Here is a 23,359-nt window from a genome sequence, read left to right as displayed (position 1 = left end):
AACCTCCAATGGCATCATTGTAGTCATGGTCTAATAGAATAGAGGCTAGTTCTAACAACTCCCCTTATTAAGCCTGATGGTTCCAAGACATCTACTTTGTTACCAAGTGTTGTGATCCCCATGAGCTTATGGTACCAAGTATTATGTGCTTGCAAATTCTCAATATGCACTTTGGAATGGCACATAGACTATATTAATGAGAAACTTCTATTATTAAAAGTAGATGTATAACATCAAAGCACATCTCCATACCTCACTCCCAACTGAAGCCCCCCCAAACTGGGAAGGGAGTCCTTACATGAAAGGGAGGGAGGAAGCGAGATGAAGGACAAGGGAAATGGAAAAGGGGGGAGGGGAGGGTGTGACGACTCTGCACCCTAATTGGGACTTTGTAGGTATGTGCTTCCCTTAGGCCCATGGAAGTTCCACACTTTTAAGTGCAAAATAAGTGGGGAAGGAGTCTCAAGTAAAGAAAACTAATTCTTCTAAGCCATCCAAGTTGTAACATCATAAATATAGTGGTTTAATAAGATAGAAGTAATCCAAAAGATGGATGGGGATTTCAAATTGAAAATCTTTGTAGAAACCAAAAATGCAAGGTTGCAATCATAACATGTGGGGTAATCAATAATAAGATATGATTTTTAAAGTTCACAAAGCAATTGGAGTACAAATTTATACAAATGACCATACCATTTTGGATGGTATGGAGCTCTTTACAAAGGAGATTTCAACTAAAAGGCAAGACTGAATCTTCTTAAATGTCCTTTTAAAGGGTCTAAGAAGACTAAGAATTGCTATTCAAGCTTACCTTAATGATTTGAAGGGTAAAATGCACCAAATTCTTTTGTTTGGTCTAGGTTGAGCGTAGGAAAGATGCCCATCATGATTTTTGTTGGATTGCATGGTGTTGATAAGATAAATTATTTTCTAGTGGATTATGTGAATTTACCATATCCTTGCAATTTTATTAAGGGGTGTCATTATCCTACATTACTATATCATTAAATCCCTATTAGTTTGATCCACCTCTAAGTTGAGAATATTCACATAGCAAATAAGTCAATGTCCTTTAAAGTAGAGAATAATAGATTTACAATATCTAACAAAAATAAAAATACTTCCTTTGTTCATTGATTTGAAGTGTTATTTGTTTTTTGTTTATTGATATTATTTACATATGAGTGTAATGTTTCAAAATGAATGAAGCCATTTATACATCATCCAAATGCACATAATAGAGCATTAGATATGCAAAAGGCGTTGCTCTCATCTTCTTTCGTTCTTCACAAGTTCTTTGTGCCCCTTCCAAATGATTTTTATATAGATCCTTCAACATGTTTAAAAGGCCCAAACATTTTTGGTATTCTGTAGGATGTAGGTTGATCGAAGCTCGCTTGATGCATTAGTTTTGCGTGTATAATTTAGAAAGTGGGACCGTACAAGATGTAAGTTTTTTATAAATGCCCCAAAGAGGAGCCAAGGCAAGCCTTAGATGATAAAGTCTCTATATCAAGACCAATACCAACATCAAGGTTGGAGTGGGAGTCTAGATAAGTTTTGAACAAGAAAATTCTCACAAACAAACAATGTGACCACTAAGGGTGTTAAAAATATGATAATCTAGTAACGCAAACCATGGGATAAGATCTTAAATTCAATGCAAGCAAAGTGGTGAAACGTTAATATTCATGGACAAGGTTTCTCCGACTTCGGGATAGGTGGAACCTCTATAACATTTTAAGTTCCTTCCACCTTTGCGAATGATCATTTCATTGCACATTTGGAGTCCAAATATGAAATTTGAGTTGATACTGTAAATTCTTTGAAAGATGCAGTTTGGATTGCAAAGTGGAGGACTCAGTGTCTGGCATAATAATGAGAGCTGCTCTTGTTACCATGACAATACATCTTCGTCATAAGTTTATTAAGTTAGCAAGGGCACATATTTCTTTTACCGCAGTGTATAAATATACTAGTAGTATTGCCATAAGAGAAGAAAATCAAGTGATTGATGATAGCAACTTACAAACAAATTGTACTTCGATTTCATTTAGAGAAGAGGGACAAGAACTGTGAAAGAAGTCTATAATTTGGGTTAAGAGCACTCAAAGGATGTGGCCTGATTAAACTATTACACTTACGTAATAAGGTTTTGGGGACTACAGGACTCAAAAGCCCCAAAGTTGCTTGAACATGCTTTAACTATCTTACATGAAGCCAGATTAAGTTTTTTTGGTGTTCTAGTTTATAGATGTCTTTAGAAGATGATGAAAGGCATCTATATAGTTTAGGATGAGACCAATATCCATGGGGAACAGGCTTAAATACCCCTAACCATGATAAGCAAAACACAAAGGTATTCAGACTAGGGCATTTCCTGTTTGAAACTAGAAGCCAATGCTACAAAAGATTGGTGTAATATTTCAAACAAAAGACCAAGTCATCTAGTAGCTAGGATTGTGTATACTTTTACATTCGGAGCACTATCTAGAATGTGCTTGTTTATGAACATAAATATGTACCAAGCAAGGAACATTACAAGCTATAAGAAACTAGGGGTTACAAATCAAGCAAGTACATATTTTAGTGTGAGGATTTAATCAACCAATAAACACTCAATACTGTTTTGAGGACTATCAAACTAAGACACCTTGAATGTAACCCTATGATCTCATTGGCCATGCCTCCCGTATCTACATTACTTGATATGACCTACATTATCTGGCCCAATTTTCAATAACTATAAGTCTGAATGATGCTAGTGGCATTGATGGAGTAGAACTTTTTGAAGGGCTACACATTTATAATCATTCGTGACACCAAGTCTTGTTCAGGTGCACAATTCCCTACAAGATTTTAATCTCTTAGGAGTTCTCTTTATCTAATCCTACGTGTCTCCTGATCTAGCGTTTGACAGAGTTCATATCTGTTTTGAGTTGTAACCCTTTGAGATGCCAGACAAATCAGTTGACAATCCCATTGAGTTTTAACGTTGTTCACTTGTCACTTGGAAACAAATTAAGAGAAGATAACATGTCATTTGCTTTCAGACAATGTCTTCATTCAGGTTGCCAGTAGGTTTCACTGGAGTCTGTCCAGACCCTTGCTTCATTGTTTAGAGGTATAATGTTGGACCCAAAACAAGTCAGTGGAGACACATGCTTCATTGTTAAGGGGTACAAATTTGATCTTAAAAGCTACAGATGCCCTCTTGTTGATTTTTGCTAGGTTAGCAATTTTGTTCCCAAAAGGATAAGATACTACCCATCGCATCTTTACAAACCTACTCAAAGATCAGAGATCTCTGGCTGACAAAAATTAGTAGTAGCCTTCCAAACCATTACATGATTCTTCAGCATCGCAGTTCATCAACCACTAAGAGCAAAAACCATCCAGATACGCTTACACCGAAGAGCATAATAAGCTCGCATATTCTACTACAACAGGGTTCCATATTCCATCTGTGGATATAGACAGCAATCAAGATCACAAAATTGGGATTGTGAACATGTTTTGGACAAGCCAACATGTTTTGAAGCCATCACTAAGATTTTGGGCAAGCATCCTGGTCTTACCGACAGCTCTAAAGCCCCCAACAAACTGAAGGCAGACAAGCACCGTCAAATGATCTACATAGTTTATGTGTTACTATGGTCAGTCAATGGTGCTTAAACTTGCATGTTAAGAAAGAAAAATAAAGACACCTGGATTGTCCAGAGGGACCACACACCATTAAAACACAAAGGGCTTCTCACATTCTTAAAACAGGAGGGCTTTTCATATATGAGATAACTGAGGATACAGTACATCTTCAAATTCCTCTGTAGCAACCAAACTAATTACACTGTTCTTCCAGGTCTCTGCATTTGAGCCTACCTGTCAGAGCCAATATCTATGAGTGGATGTCCTCCAACCCACCCCAGTTAGTTTCAGAAGCACTCCTCTTGAAAATTTCCTGTTGTCAAAGCAAACTAAAACAATCCCAGCTTAGTTCTAGCTTATAGGAAAACCCTACTTAAAGTAGCAGTGCGCCTTGTTTAACACTTTCATCAACTGTGAAAAACATACAGCTGTTTCTTATTTGCTCACTGATAATCAATGAGACAACTTGCATTTCTTGAAACAGGATTATCCACCACTTTACATGAATGGACTCACTAGATAGGAGATCCTATAGAAACAACAGTAGGGGTTTCACCAGCATCATCTAACTCAGTGCCAACCGGTAAATTAGATGTTGCAACCACTGGGAGCTGAGAATCTTCAGGATTGATGACTTCATTTAAATTTACAACTTTACCTTGTACCTCCGTGGCTGATATGTCATCAGCCCCAGATCTGTCTCTCAGCATATGTCTCCCTGCCTCTGAACCTTCTCTATCAAAGGCTGAACTGTGTGAACCCCTTGAATTGGACGTTGACTCATCTCTACTGAGGTCCCCTTGCTTGTTAGTAGCTGGAGGTGTTGCAGGATTGACCCATGCTACCTGGAAAGATGTCCCTTGAAACCACCTACCTTGGATAAAGGCATTTTCTGCAGCACGCCTGGAGTTGAATGTTAATCGAATTGAACTGTTCCTTGCAAGGCTGCCCTCTGACTTTTGATCCTTATCCTCCACTTCTAAACTTGATAACTCTCCGAAATTCAGAAAGTGTTCTTTAAGAATTTTGACCTGGGATGAGTTTGCCAATCAAAAGACAATTAACATCCTCATTTTATCAGTAACAAAAACAAGTAACAGAAAAAGCATTGGTGTTCTGTAAATTTTCATATTAAAAGGATTCAAACTGGATTCTAATAGTTGAAACATGTTTTCCAATGCTAGCTTGACTCTAGTGTTTCCTTATAGCAGTGCAATGGTGGCAGTGGTGGCAGACAATTTTTTTCAAAAAGGACTTCCTCATTCAAAAACTCTTTTTTAGATTCCCCATCTTAAAACTATCATAATACCAACATACAACATCTAGAACCACTTGCATCATTACTATACAAGCATATAAGTTTAGCTCTCACAAATGTCAAGACTAAACCGATGTAACTCTCAAGATATCCACCAACAACCACAAGACACCTGTTTCCAGAACTCACAAGCAACCACAATAGTTCCAAAAAAAGGCTGAAGCCTTGGCTCCAGCAATTTTCTGTAAAAGGAACTCACAATGCACACCACTCTTGATCCCTCTTCCCCACATTCAATGCCCTACTACCATCATTACTCCCATCACCATTTACCTCACTACCAGCTGACGTTGCCACTACTTCGAGCTGGTATCCTGCTCCTTGGTTCTGCCACCCATACTTCAACAGGTGCTGCCAAGCTGCTGCCACCTTATCTGGAGGCCTTACCTATTGTCACTACATTCCAGACAGCATTTTGCTCCTGGAAGACTGCCAGCTGCTGCATTTTCATCATCAAGCATCATTCTTCATTATCAAACTGCTGTCATCTGCCATCAGGCCACCCTAACACTACAATTTTGGTTCCAGGCTGCTGTCCAGCATCAACATCATATATATACTGCAGCAGTTTCCAGTTTATCTCCAAGTGACTGTCTTTTGCCCATGACGACAACATCTACTGCATTGACTGATCCTCAACTGTTGAGATTTCATCACCCTAGGCTTCAGTCCACTGCATCGATGTGCAGCCCACTGCTTCACATCAGCATCTATTGCACCTACTGACCCTTGACTGTTGTGCTTTCACCACCCTATGCTCCAGTCCACTGCATCAGCATTCAATCCCTTGAAACCATCATTACTCCCATCATCATTGACCTCATCACCAGTCTCCCCACTGCTACAGGCTGCCACCTTGCTGCTTGGTGCTTCCTCCCATACTCCCAAGAGTTGCCACCCATGCCACCAAGCTGCTGCCCTGGCTACCTGGGTTGCTGTCACACTATTTGAAGGGCCTACCTTCTATCACTATCATTCAAAACACTCTTAGTTTCTGCATTTAGCCTCTAGATGGCTGCCAGCTGCTATGTTTTCATCATCAGCATCATTTTTCATCATCAAGCTGCTGTCCTCAGCCATCAACCCACCTTAGAGGCTATGTCTTGGTTCAAAGCTGTTGTCCCACATTCACATCATCTACTACAGCAATCGCCTTCTTCCAGTTCATCTCCAAGTGGCTGCATTTTGACTGCCAGCTGCACCACATCATCATCTACCACATTGACTGGCCTGGCCTTCAACTGCTGCATTTCCTCACTCTGGGCTCCAACCCACTGCATCGACATTAATATGGTGGCCCTCTGCACTCCAGATCCGTTCTCAAAAAACAACACTCTTACACTATCCCTGAGTCTACTCCCATGAGAAACGCTGATTGTTGGACAATGTCTGCTCCTTGAGCTCAGATTTGTATCACATTCTCTTCATTCATTCGTTAGTTTCTTCTTCTTTATTTAGCATTCTATTCTAAGTTCATTGTGTTTTAGTCATGTTTACACGCTCTTTGAGCATTTTCTCTATCCAAACCCTAGCATATTGTCACACATAGGCCATGGATCTATGGCCAAGGTAACTACGAAACATTACACCCCTAAAACATTGCATTTCACCCGAAATGTTTCACATTTGGGCAAGACCCAAGGAAAATGACGAGTGAAATGGTTAAACGATATATAAGAGAGAGTTTTGTTTATAAACAACGAGTTGCAACTTACACATGTATACCATGTGAATCCTTTCGTGTCAACAAATGATTTCTATCCTATATGTAGAGTGTCTAAACATTCTCAAAAAGGCAAGAAAAAACAAATGTTTTCCCTTTCAAAATCTTGTTTCCACTCTGGGCATTTCACGTTTTGGTGAAACGTTTCAAGCGTTTTGGGTTTCAACGCGAGCGAAACGCAGTTCACAGTTACCATGGATCTCCCTTCTTAATGATAGCCTTGAATCATCATTGGTGTGGGGGCAGGGTAAAGGGGGAGGATTGTGCCATGACATCGTGATGTGGAGAGGGGGTTTTCGGCCAGTTGAGGGGGGGGCAGGGGTGTGCGGTGTAGTGTGTGTCAAAGTGCAGCAAATGCAAAAGCGTATGACCCGACTAAAAGAAAGTCGTGAACATGGAGAGAGAGAGAGAGAGAGAGAGAGAGAGAGAGAGAAAGAGAATAGAATGCTGAGGACTGCAGAGTATGAATGCTGAAGACTGCAGAAGAATGTGTACAACGGGCTGTCAGAGTATCACAGTGAAAGCTCTCTCTCACCTGCAGAAAAATGAAATCTGAATGTATGTGACCCTTGGGCAGGCTGGCTATAAACAGCCTAGAATAAAATAATAAAATACAGCAGGTCAGCCAGGCTAGAAACTTGCCAACTGCAGTACATTGAATAAAATAATCATTAAATCATGAAAATGCAGCAATTACTGTCTGTCTGCCACCTAGCACCTGTCCACCTGCCCAAACTGCATAACAGATGCTAGCGACTACACCAAAACTGTCCAACCTGCTCCAAACTGGGTAAATCTGCCCTAAACTATCCTGACACAGCCTGTGCCCACCCTGGGGATGACCAAATCTCTAACACCCCCTCTCGAGGATCTTGTACGCAACATGAGGCTCAAGGTTCTAGAATGTTGACAAAGAACGGCCTAAGGAAGTGCTTTCATAAACAAATTTGCCACATTATCCTGTCTTAATAATACTCCACATTTATGGTCCCATCTAGGAGCTTCTCATGAATGTAGTGATACTATATATCTATGTGCTTCGTCCTAGCATGGAAAACAGAGTTCCATGCCAAGGCTATACAACTCTCATTGTTGCACAGAAGTGTACTAGTAGCTTCTAGTTGTGAACAGCCAAGCTCCTCCACCAAACTCCAAAGCCAAACGGTTTCACAAATGGTAGTACAAGCCACCCAATACTCAGCCTCCGCAGATGATAGGGCAATTGTGGGCTGTTACTTGCTACTCCACGAGATAGCACATGTACCCAAAATTAAGCAATCACCTATCATGGGCCTCCTATGGTCAACATCTCTAGCCCAATCTCAGTCCATCCAGCCTCATAGCACAAGGTCAGGAGTCCCCCTTAAGAACCGCAATATCCTCAATGCCCCCTGCCAAAGAATCTTCTTAGGTTCACTCATAAATCTTGCAAGGAAACAGATTTGAAAGCACAAATCAGTCTAAGTATTCAAAAGTCATATCAACGATCCAATCAACTATCCATAGCAGGAAGCATCTGCCAACAGTGAATTTGTATGAACCATAGCCTTCCAATTCGGATCCATAGGAGTAGAAATGGGCCAACACACTTGCATCTCAAAAGTAGTTAAGAGCTCTTCCATATAATGTTGCTGGAGAGGAAAATCCCCCTCTCGATCTGCCATATCTCATGACCTAGAAAAAAATGAGCAAGTCCCAAATCCATTTGTCATCTCAAACTTCTCATATTGAGTGCTCCCTTAGCCTGCTTGACTATCTGGGCATGGTCACCTATTAAGATGAGATGGTCACTCCATTCAATAGACTCCAATTCATGTTCCATGGCCTTCCACCAATGATTAGACTGTAATACTTCCTTTGTCAATATCAGCTTCCTATCTTGCATAGCAAGGGTCAACAAACCATGGTTAGTACAAACAAGCTCAATGGAATGTGCCTGGCTCCTCTAAGACGGCCACACACAACCCTACAATTGCTAGTTCTCGCGAAGCCCCTCAATCCCAACATCAGAACGTGTATCACGGGCCCAACAAGGAGAAGGTCAAGACTCCCTCGCCACTTTGCTTCTACCGAAGTCTCGAGAACATCCAGCGATGGAAAAGCCACCAAAGAAGCAATCTCCTCATTTGTAGATGGAGCCTCAATAGGCATAGGCTCCACGAGATCACACTCAAGGGCCTAATTATCACCTTGATCTCCAAGAATGGGATACTCTTCACCCCCCTTTGGAAGAAAGAAACTCTACGAGCCGCATATCTCAACTTGTATAAACATCCCGGGAGATGGGATCATATATACTATACCCCTGTGACTAAGAGTTGTAGCCAACAAACACCTGTTTCTTGGAAGCCAACTCGAACTAATCCCTATGTTTCTTTGGAATGTGAACATAGGCATCACATCCAAATATCCTGAAATAGAAAACATCTAGCTTTAGCCCAAAATATGTCTCAGAAGGAGTCTTATCTATAACGGCAAATGAAAGTGACTGATTTAGAATATGAACTACAATGGTGGCTACTTCATCCCAAGTACACTAAGGTGTCTATCAATACTTCATTATAATTTGAGCCATTTCGATCACACTCCTATTCTTCCGCTCCAAAATATCATTCTCTTGAGGAGTATTCATGTTAGCATACTCCCGATGAAACATCTTAGGAGGCTGCCTCTTGCGTTTATGGATCCATTAGGGTACGACACACTATTCTGCTCATGCTTTTTGCCTAGGTTCTAGAGACACAAGAGTTTGGGGATCAATATTTCACCTAGCATAGAGTGTTTTGTTACATTGAGCATCGTACTTATTCATTATTCAAACTTCTTTCATCTTCTATGTTCATGGTGTCTATGTTAGCCCTAACCCTAGTTATGTTTCTTTATCAATCTGTGTGTTTGTCATACAACTATGTTTATATTTTGTAGTCCCACTTCATATGGGATAGAGTACGACAAAAAGCCCTAACAAAGCTAGGCAAAACTAGTTCAAGGAAATACACACATAGGGAGCATACGGCCGAGAGGGAACTGTTGAGCTAAAAATGCATTAGCTTCACTTAAACAACCCGGGAAGAAACCTTGTTTATTTAAAAGGAAATGTGTTCCTAGAGAGTGTATGTAAGCCATAAGCAGAAACCCACTTGGGAGGGCCCAAACTTTCTATAAATAGATATGCTGCCCTCCATTCAGCCTTATTCTCGTTTTTGCAGATTTCAAGTGTTTTAGCTTTTTACCCACACCCCGAGCATAGAGGATATCGCGGTCCAAGTTGGCCATTGCTGTCTACAACAATCTACCACCTGTTTCAAGCCTACCACACACTGTTCGAAGCTGATTTCAGTATGTTGACTGTTGCTACTGGTTTTTCCTACGTTTTCAGTCTTTCTCTCTCCTGCAACTAACGTTTTTAGTCTCTGTCTCTCTCTCCTCACCTGCATTTTTAGTATTTGTCTCTCTTGCACTGCCATCTACATTAGATTTAACCTTCTTTAGTTGCATTTGCTAGTGTTCAACATCCGGAGGCTGCCTTGTTGCGATTCGAGATCCGTTCAGAATACAACACACTCTCCAACTCATTATCCCTGCCCTGATCCTTGAGATACAAAAGTTCGAGGTACAGTATTCATCCACTTCATAGAATGTTTGTCGCATGAGCATTGTATATTCAATAGTCATATCATATCATTTTATTCATTCTCTGTGTTCATTGTCTCTCGGTTACCCTAACCCTAACTATGTTCTTCTATCAGTCTGTGCTTTGTCGTACAGTGTTATTTGTGTTTGTGTTAGGGTATTTCTTCACAAGATCTCCCTAGTGAGGGCACAAGAGATCAAAATTGCATAACGACTTGGTGTCTTTAGCCAAAGACAGCCCTACTCACACCAGAGAGACCATCCACATTCAATAGCAACATGAGATGTACTTAACCCGCCGCACTAGCTCTTGTACCCAAGAGATACTCAAGAGTCAATTCCAAGAGAGCCCCACCCCTCAATCACATCTTTCATTCCCTCATCCTCACTCAATAGACTTAGATTTGCATGCATTATTCTAAGTAACAAATTGAGTCTCATGTCTCCAAATTAACATACTTATCACAGTAACAGGGATATGTTAGCAGAGTATTTGTCAACTCATGTGTGAGTCTGAGCTTGATCTGGGCTGGGCATTTTTATTAGGTATTTTAGGTATTTTTCTAGTGTGGCATTTTATGCCATTGGGGCATTTTATGCACCAGTCAGCCAACATTAATGCTGTCCGACCAGCATTTATTGCTCCCCGCTTTTTCAGCCAATATATACTCAGTGGCTCCTCCTCAGTCAGTATCATCATCATCATCTTCACCATCTGCAGACTCTGTGTAGAGAGGAGTCAGTGCCAATGTCAGTGCCCACACAGCCAGTGACTCACTATTGTATGCGACTGTCTCGTGTTCAGATATATGGATTCCATTTCCCATGCATGCATCTGAGTTCTCATCTGTATCGTGTTCTTTTCTTTTCTCTTTTTGTCTTGTGTTTCAGCAGTTTATTTCAGCACATGTTTATGCTTCCACCGCTGCTCCACTTCTAACATGGTATCAGTTTTCAGGATTTGCGTTTCTGTTGTGTTTTCTTGCTGATTTCAGGACTGTTTTGTACCCCTGCCGATCAGACGACTGCTGTCGCAGCCAGGCGACCTGTTTTGGGGCTGTTTTCAGCCTGCGTTTTTTGCAGTTTTGCCATCGCCTGCTTTTTCATCTGCAGCTACTGGCGACAGTTTTCTACCTGTTTTTCTCCAGTTTACAGCCTGCGTTTTGCTGATTCAGTGTCTCTCATGGCTGGCTGACTGTTACTTCAGGCCGTTTTTGCTGTTTTTGACAGTTTTTGACTGATTTTTTGACTTTCTGCAGCAGATTTTGTCTTCTATTGATCAGATTTTGGGTTCTATTGCATGTGAACTCTCATTTTCTGCAGTCTGTGCTTGTGTTTTGGCTGTGGTTCCTCTCTCAATTCCATCTCTTCTCTACTTCTCTTCTTATCCTCTCCATATGGCTCCTCCGTGCACTTCCACTGATGATAAGTTACATGGACCTGATTATCTCACATGGAGTGCTGTCATGAAAGCTTGGTTTGTGCAGAAGCGGTTATGGTACACCGTCTGTGGAGCTATTGCTCGACCTCTCCGTCCTTTTCCTCTTCCTGAAGACTTTGATGAGGACAACCATCAGGAAGCGGTGCTCACATGGGACTCGGACGATGCCCTTGCTTACTCAGCGTTGCTTCGGTGTATTTCTAAAGCAGTCTTACCGGCGGTTACCTCCTGTAGGACATCTCCTGAAGTATGGCAGAAGTTGCAGCCGATGTACGAGACACCTTCCACCATGCGGGCCGTCACACTTTATGGCCAGCTCCAGCAGATGAAGTTTGAGCCGAAAGATACTATTCAGTCTTTTCTTCTTCGTGTTACACAGGTACAGGACCAGCTTCGGCACATGCAATCTGCTCTTCCCGAGGCGCATCTCGTCGGGACGGTCCTCTACAAGCTCCCCCCGGAGTTTGATGGAGTGGCCAATGCTTTGCGGGCGCAGATATCATCGACTCCTATCAGTTTTACACATATGACCTCGATGCTTCTTGAGCATGAGACATCCTTGAGATTACAGGGGCAGCTTCAGGCACATTATGGAGGCGAGGCTTATGTAGCTTCAAAGAGGGGTAACGAGAAGAAGAAGTCGAAGGCCCAATGTTACCACTATGGCAAGAAGGGACATTTGCGGAAGGACTACAAGAAGTTAGCGGCTTCCAGGAAGAAGGAGCAGAAGACGAAGCAGACTGTTGACTCTACCGATGAGTCCTCTCCTTCATCAGACCCCGACTCAAATCCTGCGACCAAGGTGAAGTCCATGGCACGGAAGGGATCCTCTTCTTCGGATCGCGGGAAGGGCTTGGTGGCCCCTTCCTCGGCTGCTTTCTAGTGGTGGTGATGAGGTCATCCCTCCCGACTCTCTTGTGCCAGAGAGGGAGTGTGAGCAGGTGTTTAGATGGGGCAACCGCGCCTCATCTATACTTTTATACAGGTGCACAGGTTCCAAAGAGGAACGTCCCTGTTGCATCGACTTCAGTCTGGCGGAATCAAATCCTGAAGCTGGGATTGACATCCAGGTTCATGATGAGCTGGTTATCTGACAGAGAGCGGGAGGCTTTCGTCTGGCGCTCACATGAGGGGACACTTTGGCGGTCTGGCCAAAGGCGGGGAATCCATGGTCACCTATGTTCAGGGGCATTTTTGACAGGATGGTCTTGTATGCTACTGCGAAACATTGGTGATGGACACAGAGACATGCTATGATCTTCTCTATTTTCAGGTGTTTGGTACGATCGACATCGACATCAGGTTCTCTCCCAGGCACCTTGGTGGTGGCTTGATCACCCACTGCTTGGGTATCCATGGTTCTACTTGGTGGTTCTATAGTTTCTGATCCCTTTTCATTGTACTATTGTATTGTATCACATCACCCATGATCTCAGAGAGGGTGTTAGCAGAGTATTTGTCAGCTCATGTGTGAGTCTGAGCTTAATCTGGGCTGGGCATTTTTATTAGGTATTTTAGGTATTTTTCTGGTGTGGCATTTTATGCCATTGGGGCATTTTATGCACCAGTCGGCCAACATTAATGCTGTCCGACCAGCATTTATTGCTCCCCACTTTTTCAGCCTATATATACTCAGTGGCTCCTCCTCAGTCAGTATCATCATCATCTTCACCATCTGCAAACTCTGTGTAGAGAGGAGCCAGTGCCAGTGCCAGTGCCAGTGCCCACGCAGCCAGTGACTCACTGTTGTATGTGACTGTCTTGTGTTCAGATATATGGATTCCATTTCCCGTGCATACATCTGAGTTCTCATCTGTATCGTGTTCTTTTCTTTTCTCTTTTTGTCTTGTGTTTCAGCAGTTTATTTCAGCACATGTTTATGCTTCCACCACTGCTCCACTTCTGACAGGATAGTCGTCCCAGGCCCTCGGAACATTGAAAAGCCATCTCAAACGGATTTGCTGAAGGGGATGGATGCCAAAATGGGAGAGGGGATGTCCTCTGTCCCGTCCCCAATAGCCATCTCCCCCATCTGGGCCATCTCCTATCTCGTCCCCTTATCACGTCCCCCAACAAGGGATGCTTTTCGTTTTTTTTGGGTTCTTTTTGGGGTTGTTTTTTTTGTGGGTTTTAGACTTCTTTCTTCCAAGGAGTTTAATATGTAAGTTATTTTATTTCTTCCCCTTTTGTCACACATATGCACATACAAAATCAGCATACTCTTGTATGAAGTCATATCAAATCGGCCCACATTACACGTGCAATTTTCAACTATGGAAAATACATGTACGCATTGCTGGCACATGCATATATTCTTTGGTAGTATACATTCACCCACACATCCACCCACCATATCACATGCATACATTTCAAAATGCTATTTGTCTATGTCGTCCCCTCACACATCACACCTCCCATCCCTATTCCCTACTTTTGGCCGTCTTCCATCGGCAACCCCATCCTCATCCCTGTCCCCATTCCCCATCCCTCACCCCATGTTACTATGACTTGTACACGCCGATGGCTCACCTAGATGATGAGGCACACACACATTGCACATTAGATAGAATGTTTTCCTTTTCACTTTCCTAATACCATGAGGATATTTTGTATGTGGATATGTTTCATAGACCAATTTGGTCTTTAGTGGACCTGTGTGTGTGTGTGTGTGTCTGTGTGTGTGTGTGTGTGTGTGTGTTCACATTTGCTATGCCCAAACACGTCTTCATTTGGTATTAGAGACTTCTTAGCCTTCACATTAGTTGACAAGAGATCTGCCTCAATCTATTGTTCTCTGTTCCTGCTCAATTATTAGCCAACTCTATGCACCTATTTGCTGCCCTCGCCACCTATTTATTGTCATTGACTATACCTAGAGTCAACAAGTGTCTTGGGTACCTCTATGTACCTATTCGCTGCCCTCTCCCAACTATTGACTTTCCTTGCAGCCTATTCACTAAACCTACAGTCAATAACAAGTGTGTTCATGGTTGACTATTAATTCTATACCTGCAATTTGCTGATGTGGATCACCCTTTGTGCTTGTTGGCCATCAGATCCTGTGAAATTTTATGTTGCCTGCCCACTGATCTGTTGTCATCTCCTGCTGTCCACTGCTTATTCTCCTCACAGCTCACTCAGTATTCATCATCTACTTGCTGTCTCATAATCAGCTATTTGCTACCTTTCATTTCTCTTTATTCCACTTCCCTAAACCCTGCTAATCAGTATATCAGCAACTTGTTTTGTTTCAACTTTCACGTGTTGACTTCTACCCAGCAAAAAAAGAGAAGAAATGCAAAGACATTTGCTGCCATCTACACCTCTTCGGCAGTCAAGGTCAAAGTACATACTCATAAGGTGCAAATTGAAGTCTCTACATAGGAATCTCCAATTATAGTTAAGCACACATTTTACACCATAGTTTCATCTTTCAATAGCTATCTCCGATCCAGTCCAAAATAGACATCAGAGTCGATCTTCATCTCCATCTCTGAATCTATCTTGTATGCATACTCGCTGTGTGTTATATTCATTCCCAACTCTGACTCGGTCTAAGAGGGGAACCTTTACCACAATTCTATTTTCAACATCTATCTCCAGTTCTATTAAAGAGAGCATCTCTTTTTTTGGAGTTCCATCTTCTTTGATCAAACTCTGATTCAGTCTTTCAAGAGGGCATTTACATTAATGGGCTAATCAACAAAAGGCATCTTGAAGCCCTAATTTTCTAGGCATATTTCTATTGGGGAATATTCTTGTTCGTGGAAAGGGAGAGTTCTATCATCAGGCAAAGTCAAGTAAGCTAATTTTCCTCTATTCCAATTAAATAGCAAAAAATTCAAACACATTCAATTTGATCAGTAAATAAAATAAGCTTAAGGGACCCAAATAATTCCCTCTAAAGCTTCATGGTCAAAAATGCATAAGTTGCTAAGGACCTCTAGAGAATCATCAAAGGCACTACTAAGCCTTGCCCAGCTCTTCCCAAGCACCCCCTGCTCGACATTTAGCTAATTTTAATTGGAGGGAAGTAGAAGACACTAAAGCCCATGTAGTAATTTCTTTAACAGTAAAACGGCGTATAATTCCTCACATTAGATCTTCTCTCATTGCTAGAGAAGCTTGGAAAGCATTAGAATCCATGTTTCAAGCTAAAAATCAAGCCCAAAATGCATATCTCTATAGGCAATTGGAGTTATATCGAATGAGTGAGTGTGATTCCATGATGAAACATCTCACTAACTTGCAATATATACTCAACACCCCCTCTCAAGCCCATTTTTACCCCAAGGCATCCCACATTAAAGAAGCTAGGGCCTCAGACAAAGGGTGCACATTGGCTGCCCAATGGCCTACCAAGACTAAAGAGGCAACGATTACCTTACCAAGGGAGTCCAAGTAGTCACCCCATAGAGAAGGGCATCGGAAAAAGTTTGCTCATCAATTGCTAGTGTTGGGAATAAAAGCCCTCGTGCCTTTGAATGTGCTCGGGTGTGAACACACCCTTAGCACTTGTACTTACACATATATATCTATCTAAAAACCTAAAGGTAAACACTCGTTATTGTACCTACAAACGTGCAATCTCTGCTCTGCTCTGCTCTCTCTCACTCTCTCTGTCTCTCCGCGCCTAAGTAATACCTATTGTCTCGATCTTCATGCCTGACCTGTCACTTCAAACTGGTATCAGAGCCATCAAGTTCTGTGCGCTTGCCGAGATCTAACAAGACCAACAGACAACTGGAGTTCTTGACGACCTGCGTGTCAAGCTGAGGTACAAAACCACATGCGCCAAGGGTGACCAGCGTGGTGACTAGGCAACGTGTGGCGTCAGGCAGGCGTAGATTGCCAACGGTTCAGGCGGGTTGGATAGGGGACAGCAGCGGTTGAAGAATAGTCGCAGGCAAGCTGATGGACGGCGCCTGACGGACGGCAACAACAACTGTTGAAGAGTAATCGCAGGCGAGCCAACAGACAGCGCCTACAAGGCAGTTGACCTGTGCAGAAACATGACAAGTAGCAACTGACGGGACTGGAAGCGCACTGCACGACAACCACGCCACGGGACCAGAGGCGCGCTGCACAGCACCCATTGTTCTTTTATAGAAGATCGAGTTTTTCTACCTCATGATCCTTGTCCTTCCCCATCCCCTGACATTCTATCGACTTTTCCTGCTTATCTTTTAACGCCTTTCTTAACCGAATCTCCTCAATTTTCAGCAAATCCATCTTTAATCCATTCTTCATTTTATGATTTTGCATATCCATCGCTTCATCCTCTTTCATTAGTCCCTCTTCCGTCTCCTAGCAGTTCTATTCCTAATCCTCCTCAGTTGGTTAGTGGGTATCAAGGTTTTGATCAAAAGATTCTTCGAAGAAGAGGCTAGAGTTCAAATGATTCCCTTACTCCTTTTGCCCCCCCTTCCTGTTACCGAGTGTTTACACCTACAAGCACAAAAGGCAAATCTGTGTCTTGAAATTTGGGGGTTTTCCCAAATTTAAGCCTGACACGCATTGCAGTATTCTCTGGACCAGAAATTGCAAACATTGAATACGCAGGCCTCATAAATCTTTTGGAGATTCTCAAATTCAAGTGAGATTTTACTAGATGAGTCAATTTCACTGAAATCTATGCAATCTTGGTCCGAAAATTTGAAGCTTTTCTTGAATTTGGGGATTGTGATACAAGACAAGACAATTTCTCTAGGAAATAGCTAGAATTTTGTGACATTTTGCCTCTGACATTTGGGGCTTTTCATATACATACATAAATTGGGCTGAAATTTATTCAATTTCTCGACATTGATGCACATTGGACCCCGTGCAATTTGGGGCTTTGTAGTTTGGGCGAAATCTGTGCAGCATTTGGTCGTTTTATGTACATGCAGGTTGAATTCCACACAATTTGGACATCCAACACTTGGTAAAATTTGGGGGTTTTGCAGAAATTGCTCTATTTTGGCAAAATTGGCCTGTTCTATGCATGACAGAGAAAATGCGGATGTGCAGTTGATGCTTTGAGAACAAAAAAATTGGGGCTTTTGACCGTGTGTGTCAAATTTTATGCCCGTGGGTACATGTACAACAGAAATTGCAGCTAAAATTTGGGATTTCTCATGTAATGTGATGCATATGCCCTTGGAACAGCTGTAATCAGTTGTGGAATGTTGTAGCACATGGTTTGGTGCTTCTGAAAATTTAATTACAGATCTGAAATCAGTGCTTCTAAGTCGTTATTTATTGCTGGTTGGTACTTGTTTGTACTTTGGTCACGTGGGTGACAGTTTTGGGCCTGCATTTGCTGTTTTTGGCCACATTTGGGCTGAGAATCATGGCTGGCAGCAATGACAGCAATAATCTAATGCACATAAAGAAGCTTCAAGGAGCACATAACTATGTAGTTTGGCAAAAGCAATGCTACAATATCTTGTTGCAAAAGAAGCATGCAAAGCCAATCAAAACACAAGGGGCAAAGCCTGCGGACATGGAACAAGAAGATTGGGATAAATTAAATGAGCTTGCGCGCTCAACCATTGGGCTATCGATTTCTAATGCCTTGCTGTTTAACATTGAAGGTTTGGATTCTGCATATGCTATATGGACTCGACTAGAAAAACTATATGCACAGAAGAGTGCTGCAAGCCAAGTGTATTGGCTGAAAAAGCTTATGGATTTGCGTATGAAAGAGGGCACAGCAATGTCTACTCACTTGAGTGAGTTTAACTCCATTTTTAGCCAGATGGTTGCCTTGAAGTTCATGATTGATGAGGAATTTAAGGCTACTTTCTTGCTTTGCACTCTACCAAAGAGTTGGGATGCATTCACGACTGCTATGAGAAATTCTAATGTGATCCTTTTGTATGCTGATGGAGGAAATGAATCGGTAGAACAATGCATCCAGTAAGTCTTCTAGTGCTTTGCATACTAGGGGCAAATCACAACAAAAAGGCAAATATGATAGCAAGGGATGTAGTAAATCACGTGGCAAAGATGTTGAATGCCACCATTGTGGCAAGAAGAGTCACTTTAAATGTAACTGCTACAAATCGAAGAAAGAGAAAGGAAAGGGCAAGAAGACAGATGATAGTAAGGAAGAGAAGAAAGACAGCCAGCCTAAGAAGAGCAGTGTCAAAATTGAAGAGGTGAATGTAGTCACTCATGACAGTGATAGTGGGAGTGACGTACTCTTTGTCTCTTCACACTTTGGTGCACATGCTTTACTTGCAGAAACAGATGATGACATGCATACTTGGATTCTCGATTCAGGTGTTTCCTTTCATGTCACCCCTCATCATGAGTGGTTCTATGCCTATACAAGGGGTCGACATGGTGTTGTCCATCTTGGGGACAACTATGCATGTGAGATTGCAAGTATTGGCAGTATGCAATTACAGTTTCAGCTATGGCTCTGTCTTCACACTTTAGCGTGTACGGCATGTACCTCACTAAGCTCAATAAGAGCTTGATTAGCACAGGGCACCTAGTTGATGATGGTTTTCATACCACCTTTGGTGATGGAAAATGGAAGATCTGTAAGGGATCTAGGGTTATTCCCAGAGGGTGCAAGAGTGATACTTTGTATCCACTTCATGTATCTAGTGTGCGTGACCATGTTGTTGCCGTAACCGAGCAGCCAAGTGTTTCTTTGTGGCATGGCCGATTGGGACACATGAGTCAAACAAAAATGAAAGTCCTTTCTTATTTGGGTTACTTGCCTTGTCTTCGTTATGTTGATTTTGAGCATTGTGATAATTGTATTTATAATAAACATGCACAGACGTCTGACAAAAAGTCTCTTTCTTTGAAGTCTTCTCCTTAGAGTTAGTACATTCAGATGTATGTCAGATGCCAGGACTACCTTTAGGAGGAAAGAAATATTTTGTCACCTTTGTTGATGATGCTACAAGGAAGGTAAAGGTTTATCCTATTCGTAGCAAGGATGAAGTGCTTGACAAGTTTAAAAAATTCTTGGCATTGGCTAGAAATCAGACTGATAAGATACTTAAAGTGTCTTCACTCTGACGGTGGTGGGGAATATGTGTCCAAGGCCTTTCAAGCATATTGTGACAGCAAAGGGATAAAGAGGAAGCTCACTGCCCCTCATAATCCACCCCAAAATGGAGTGTTTTGTTGCGAGGCTTTTGTGCACATTCGTAAAGAAAAATGCAGCAAACTTGAGCCAAAGCCATGTAAATGCATTTTCCTAGGATATGGTGACGAGGGTGAAATGGGGTTTAAATTATGGGATCTTGAGAGAAGAAAAATAGTACGCAGCAATGATGTTATCTTTCGGAAAGATCGCATGCACAAACAGCCCGAAAAAGACTGAGACGGTCCGTAGGGTCGTACTCCAGGAAGAAATACCTTTTGGACAGCAAAATGTGCCCGTTGTACAGCAGCAAATACTTGCTGTAAATGAACCTATAAATGCAGAAAATAATGTTGGAAATGATCAGCCAGCTATTGCCCATGATAATGAACCACCACATGTGCAGGAACAGCTAGGGCAGCAAGCTGTTAATGCTGATTTGTAGGCTGAAATGCCAGGACAGTATGCTCAAAATGGAAATTTGTAGGAACAGCAAGCAACCAATGATCATTGGGTTAGGAGATCATCTAGAGCTACTAGACGACTTGACAGATTTGTTCCCGGTGCAAACAATGTGGCTCATTATGTCATGTTGACAGACTCTCGTGAACTGTCTTGCTTCAAGGAAGCAGTGGACAGACAGGACAACAAGAAATGGTATAAAGCCATGTTGTCAGAAATCAAATCTCTTGAGAAAAATGGCACTTGGAACTTAGTGCAGTTGCCTCAAGGGCAAAAAACACTTCCATGCAAATGGGTTTACAAGATGGTCACTTCTCATTCCTCACCAAAGTACAAAGCAAGATTGGTTGCAAAGGGGTACAAACAGGAGCATGGCATTGACTTTGATGAGATTTTCTCTCCTGTAGTCAAGATAACTTGTATCATCTGCATACTCTTAAGTCTAACAACTCTGTCTCCTCTCTCACTGGAAGCCGGAGGCCGCGTAATTCGCTCGCACATGACCTAAGGAAGTGAGACATCGCCTTTGCAAAGAGTAGAAACAGGTATGGGGCCAGGGGGCAGCCCTACCGGACCGATCTCTCCAACTGAAACTCCTCCCCTCACCTACCACCTATGAGAACGCTGTTGGTGGTTGAAGTGTAAAGTGCGGAGACCCCGCGAATCCAAGCTTGGGGGAAACCCAACCTCACCATGGTGCCTCTAGGAAATCCCAATCCACCCTGACATAAGCTTTCTTGAAATCCAAAAGTAGTACGGCCAATCTTTGCCCACTGGTGATCAGTCTCCACTAGGAAAACTCTAACCGGTCTCCCCCTTTGGGGAGAAGACTAATAAGGCCTGCCAAAAGACTCCCTGGCATCTATCCTGAAGTGAAAATCTCTTGGCCATCAGTAGCGGGTCCTTCACCACTTTCCAGTAGATAGTAAAAAAGGCCTTGGAGAGGCCATCCTCTCCCAGGCATTTCTACCCATCCCGTGTATGGAAAGTCTCCTCTAGTTCCTTCTCTGTGAAGGGGGCTAGGAGGAAGCATCCCATCTCTGTGACAAGGGACGGAATGGGATCCTAGACTTACTGTCTACATCGATGTCCTCTAGCTGAGGTTGTCTCCTGATGGAAAAGGCGACTGTAGTAGTCGGTGGCAATCTCCACCACCTCATCTGGACTAAAACGAGTTCTCCCATAATGATCTCGAAGGCTGAATATCTACTCTCCTGAGGTGTGAGGCTGGTGCACTTGGAAAAACTCCTTGCACATCGTGTCCCCCTTCCGCACCCAAAAAGCTACTGAGGTGTGAAAAGAGAACTCCGAGCACCTGTCCTCTAGACCAGCAATGGCTGCTCACGCGCGCACCTCCTGTGAGTGGAGGGTGGGATCCCCTAGTGCCTCATATAATAATCTCTATGTGGCTGCAAGGTCCCCCCGAAGTGCTCTCTCCTCCTCCCAACTCTACTACCTAGCCTGTATGGCTGCCTCTTGGAAGATATTACTCGACTCGGCTAGGACCTCTACCACCTCCTTTGTGATCTAGTCCCTTCTGCCCCACTCCCTTGTCCAAATCTGCTCTATCTATCTCATCACCTCCTCCCTCCTACGGATCGAGTCAAGGATCCAACAAGATCGTGTGTCTAGGGCAGATGCTGAGGGATCAAGTGTCAGGAAAACCGAGCAATAATCAAACAACATGGTGCCCGCCAACTGCCCAATCTAGCCTCCACAAGAGCCTCCCCACTCTCCCACATAAAACCTATCCAATTGCTCCAGCAAGACTCCACCTAGCCGCCTATATCCCCAAGAGAAGTCCACCGACCTCTCCCTCCTGTGGAATGCAAGGTCTCTCCAAGCATCGCGTGCTCTTACTGCTAGTAGAAAGACCTCCCATGCCTCCTACTCCTCCCCAGCCATGCCCTGGTAGTTTTTGCCTCTGTCCTGCTAGTCCTTCAAAGCCTCCAAGTTGTTGAAGTCTCCTCCAATGATCCAAGAGTCCACCTCTGGGAGTCCATCCATGATCTCCACCCAAAACCTACTGCGTGCCCTAACCTCTATAGGGGCATAAACATTGAGGACTCAAAGCACGAGTCCCCAATATCCAATCTGATCCATAGAACCCTCCTTGCCACTATTGTTCCATGGTCTCATACACGAACAGTGAGACTCAGGCCAATAGAGGTGCATACGCCTCCACTCCTGCCGTGGGCACCTATGGCGTGCTCCCAGTAAGTGTGCGAGCTGCTCCGGAGTACCTTCCCTACCTGCTGGGCTTGGGTGGGAGTGAGCTTGTGCTCCTGTAGAAGTAAGATGTCGATCCATTTGGCAAGGGCAGGCTACAGCTCCTATTGAACAATCAACTTTCTGATGCAAGGTATAGGCTCATGGGGAAACATGCGGCTGACCGAACAGGGATCCATTCGGTGTGGAGGCTGCTGATGAGGAGGAAAAACTATGGAGCATGCAAGTACACTTTGCCGCAGGTCTGGACGATGAACTCCAGTCCCCCATGGTGGCCCTCAACCGGACCATTGGGGTGATAGATGCTCCAAGTGGTACTATCAATGCATCTATCAGCCATACTGAGAATCGTGACTCTGTACACTAGTAGAAACGGGCCGCCTGTGCCAAGGGCCACTCCATCACATCCCTCATAGCTCTCCACTGTGGAGGAGCTCGAAAGATAATGCTCAAGTATGGGACCTCAACACCAGCCCACTAGTTAATGTCCATCATGCAACCAACCCACTGTTGTGCAAACAGTGCTAGTCCTTCTCCCATCCACTGGGAGATGTGGTCCACCACCTAACTCTTCAACTCCTCTATCTATATTGTCGTCCAATCCCGTGAGTGAGAGAACTGAAGGAAAAAAGCGTAGCTTGGTCCATCCATTGGTGCTAGTAGATGAACCTTGCCCCTCCTTGACTTACGAACCACGAAGATCCCCACCTCTAGAGGTAGGGGAAACTCTCCGCGCTCCGCAACTCTCAGGTAGGACCATGGGCCACTGTGGAAGAACTCCTGTGGCAATAACTGTGCCTATCTTGGGAAAGTGTA

At 43.1% G+C, this 23,359-nt stretch overlaps 1 protein-coding gene across 2 annotated transcripts in view; it reads right to left on the bottom strand.

Moving 5' to 3' along the window:
* Positions 1-3,753: 3,753 nt before the first annotated feature.
* The window catches only part of LOC148017262 (zinc finger (CCCH-type) family protein / RNA recognition motif (RRM)-containing protein), a 51,716-nt gene continuing 32,110 nt past the window's right edge, over positions 3,754-23,359 (bottom strand). For both annotated transcript variants that reach the window (XM_087662532.1, XM_087662533.1), the window contains exon 6: positions 3,754-4,676. In XM_087662532.1, the coding sequence (XP_087518658.1) occupies positions 4,161-4,676 (516 nt within the window). In that variant the 3' untranslated portion in view covers positions 3,754-4,160. The remainder of the gene's footprint in view (positions 4,677-23,359) is intronic.

Source organism: Lygodium microphyllum, chromosome 22 (assembly GCF_053477565.2).
Source record: "Lygodium microphyllum isolate KBCC chromosome 22, Lygodium_microphyllum_v1.1.10, whole genome shotgun sequence".
In the NCBI taxonomy this organism is placed as follows: Eukaryota; Viridiplantae; Streptophyta; class Polypodiopsida; order Schizaeales; family Lygodiaceae; genus Lygodium; species Lygodium microphyllum.
This window is presented reverse-complemented; position numbering and strand designations above follow the sequence as displayed.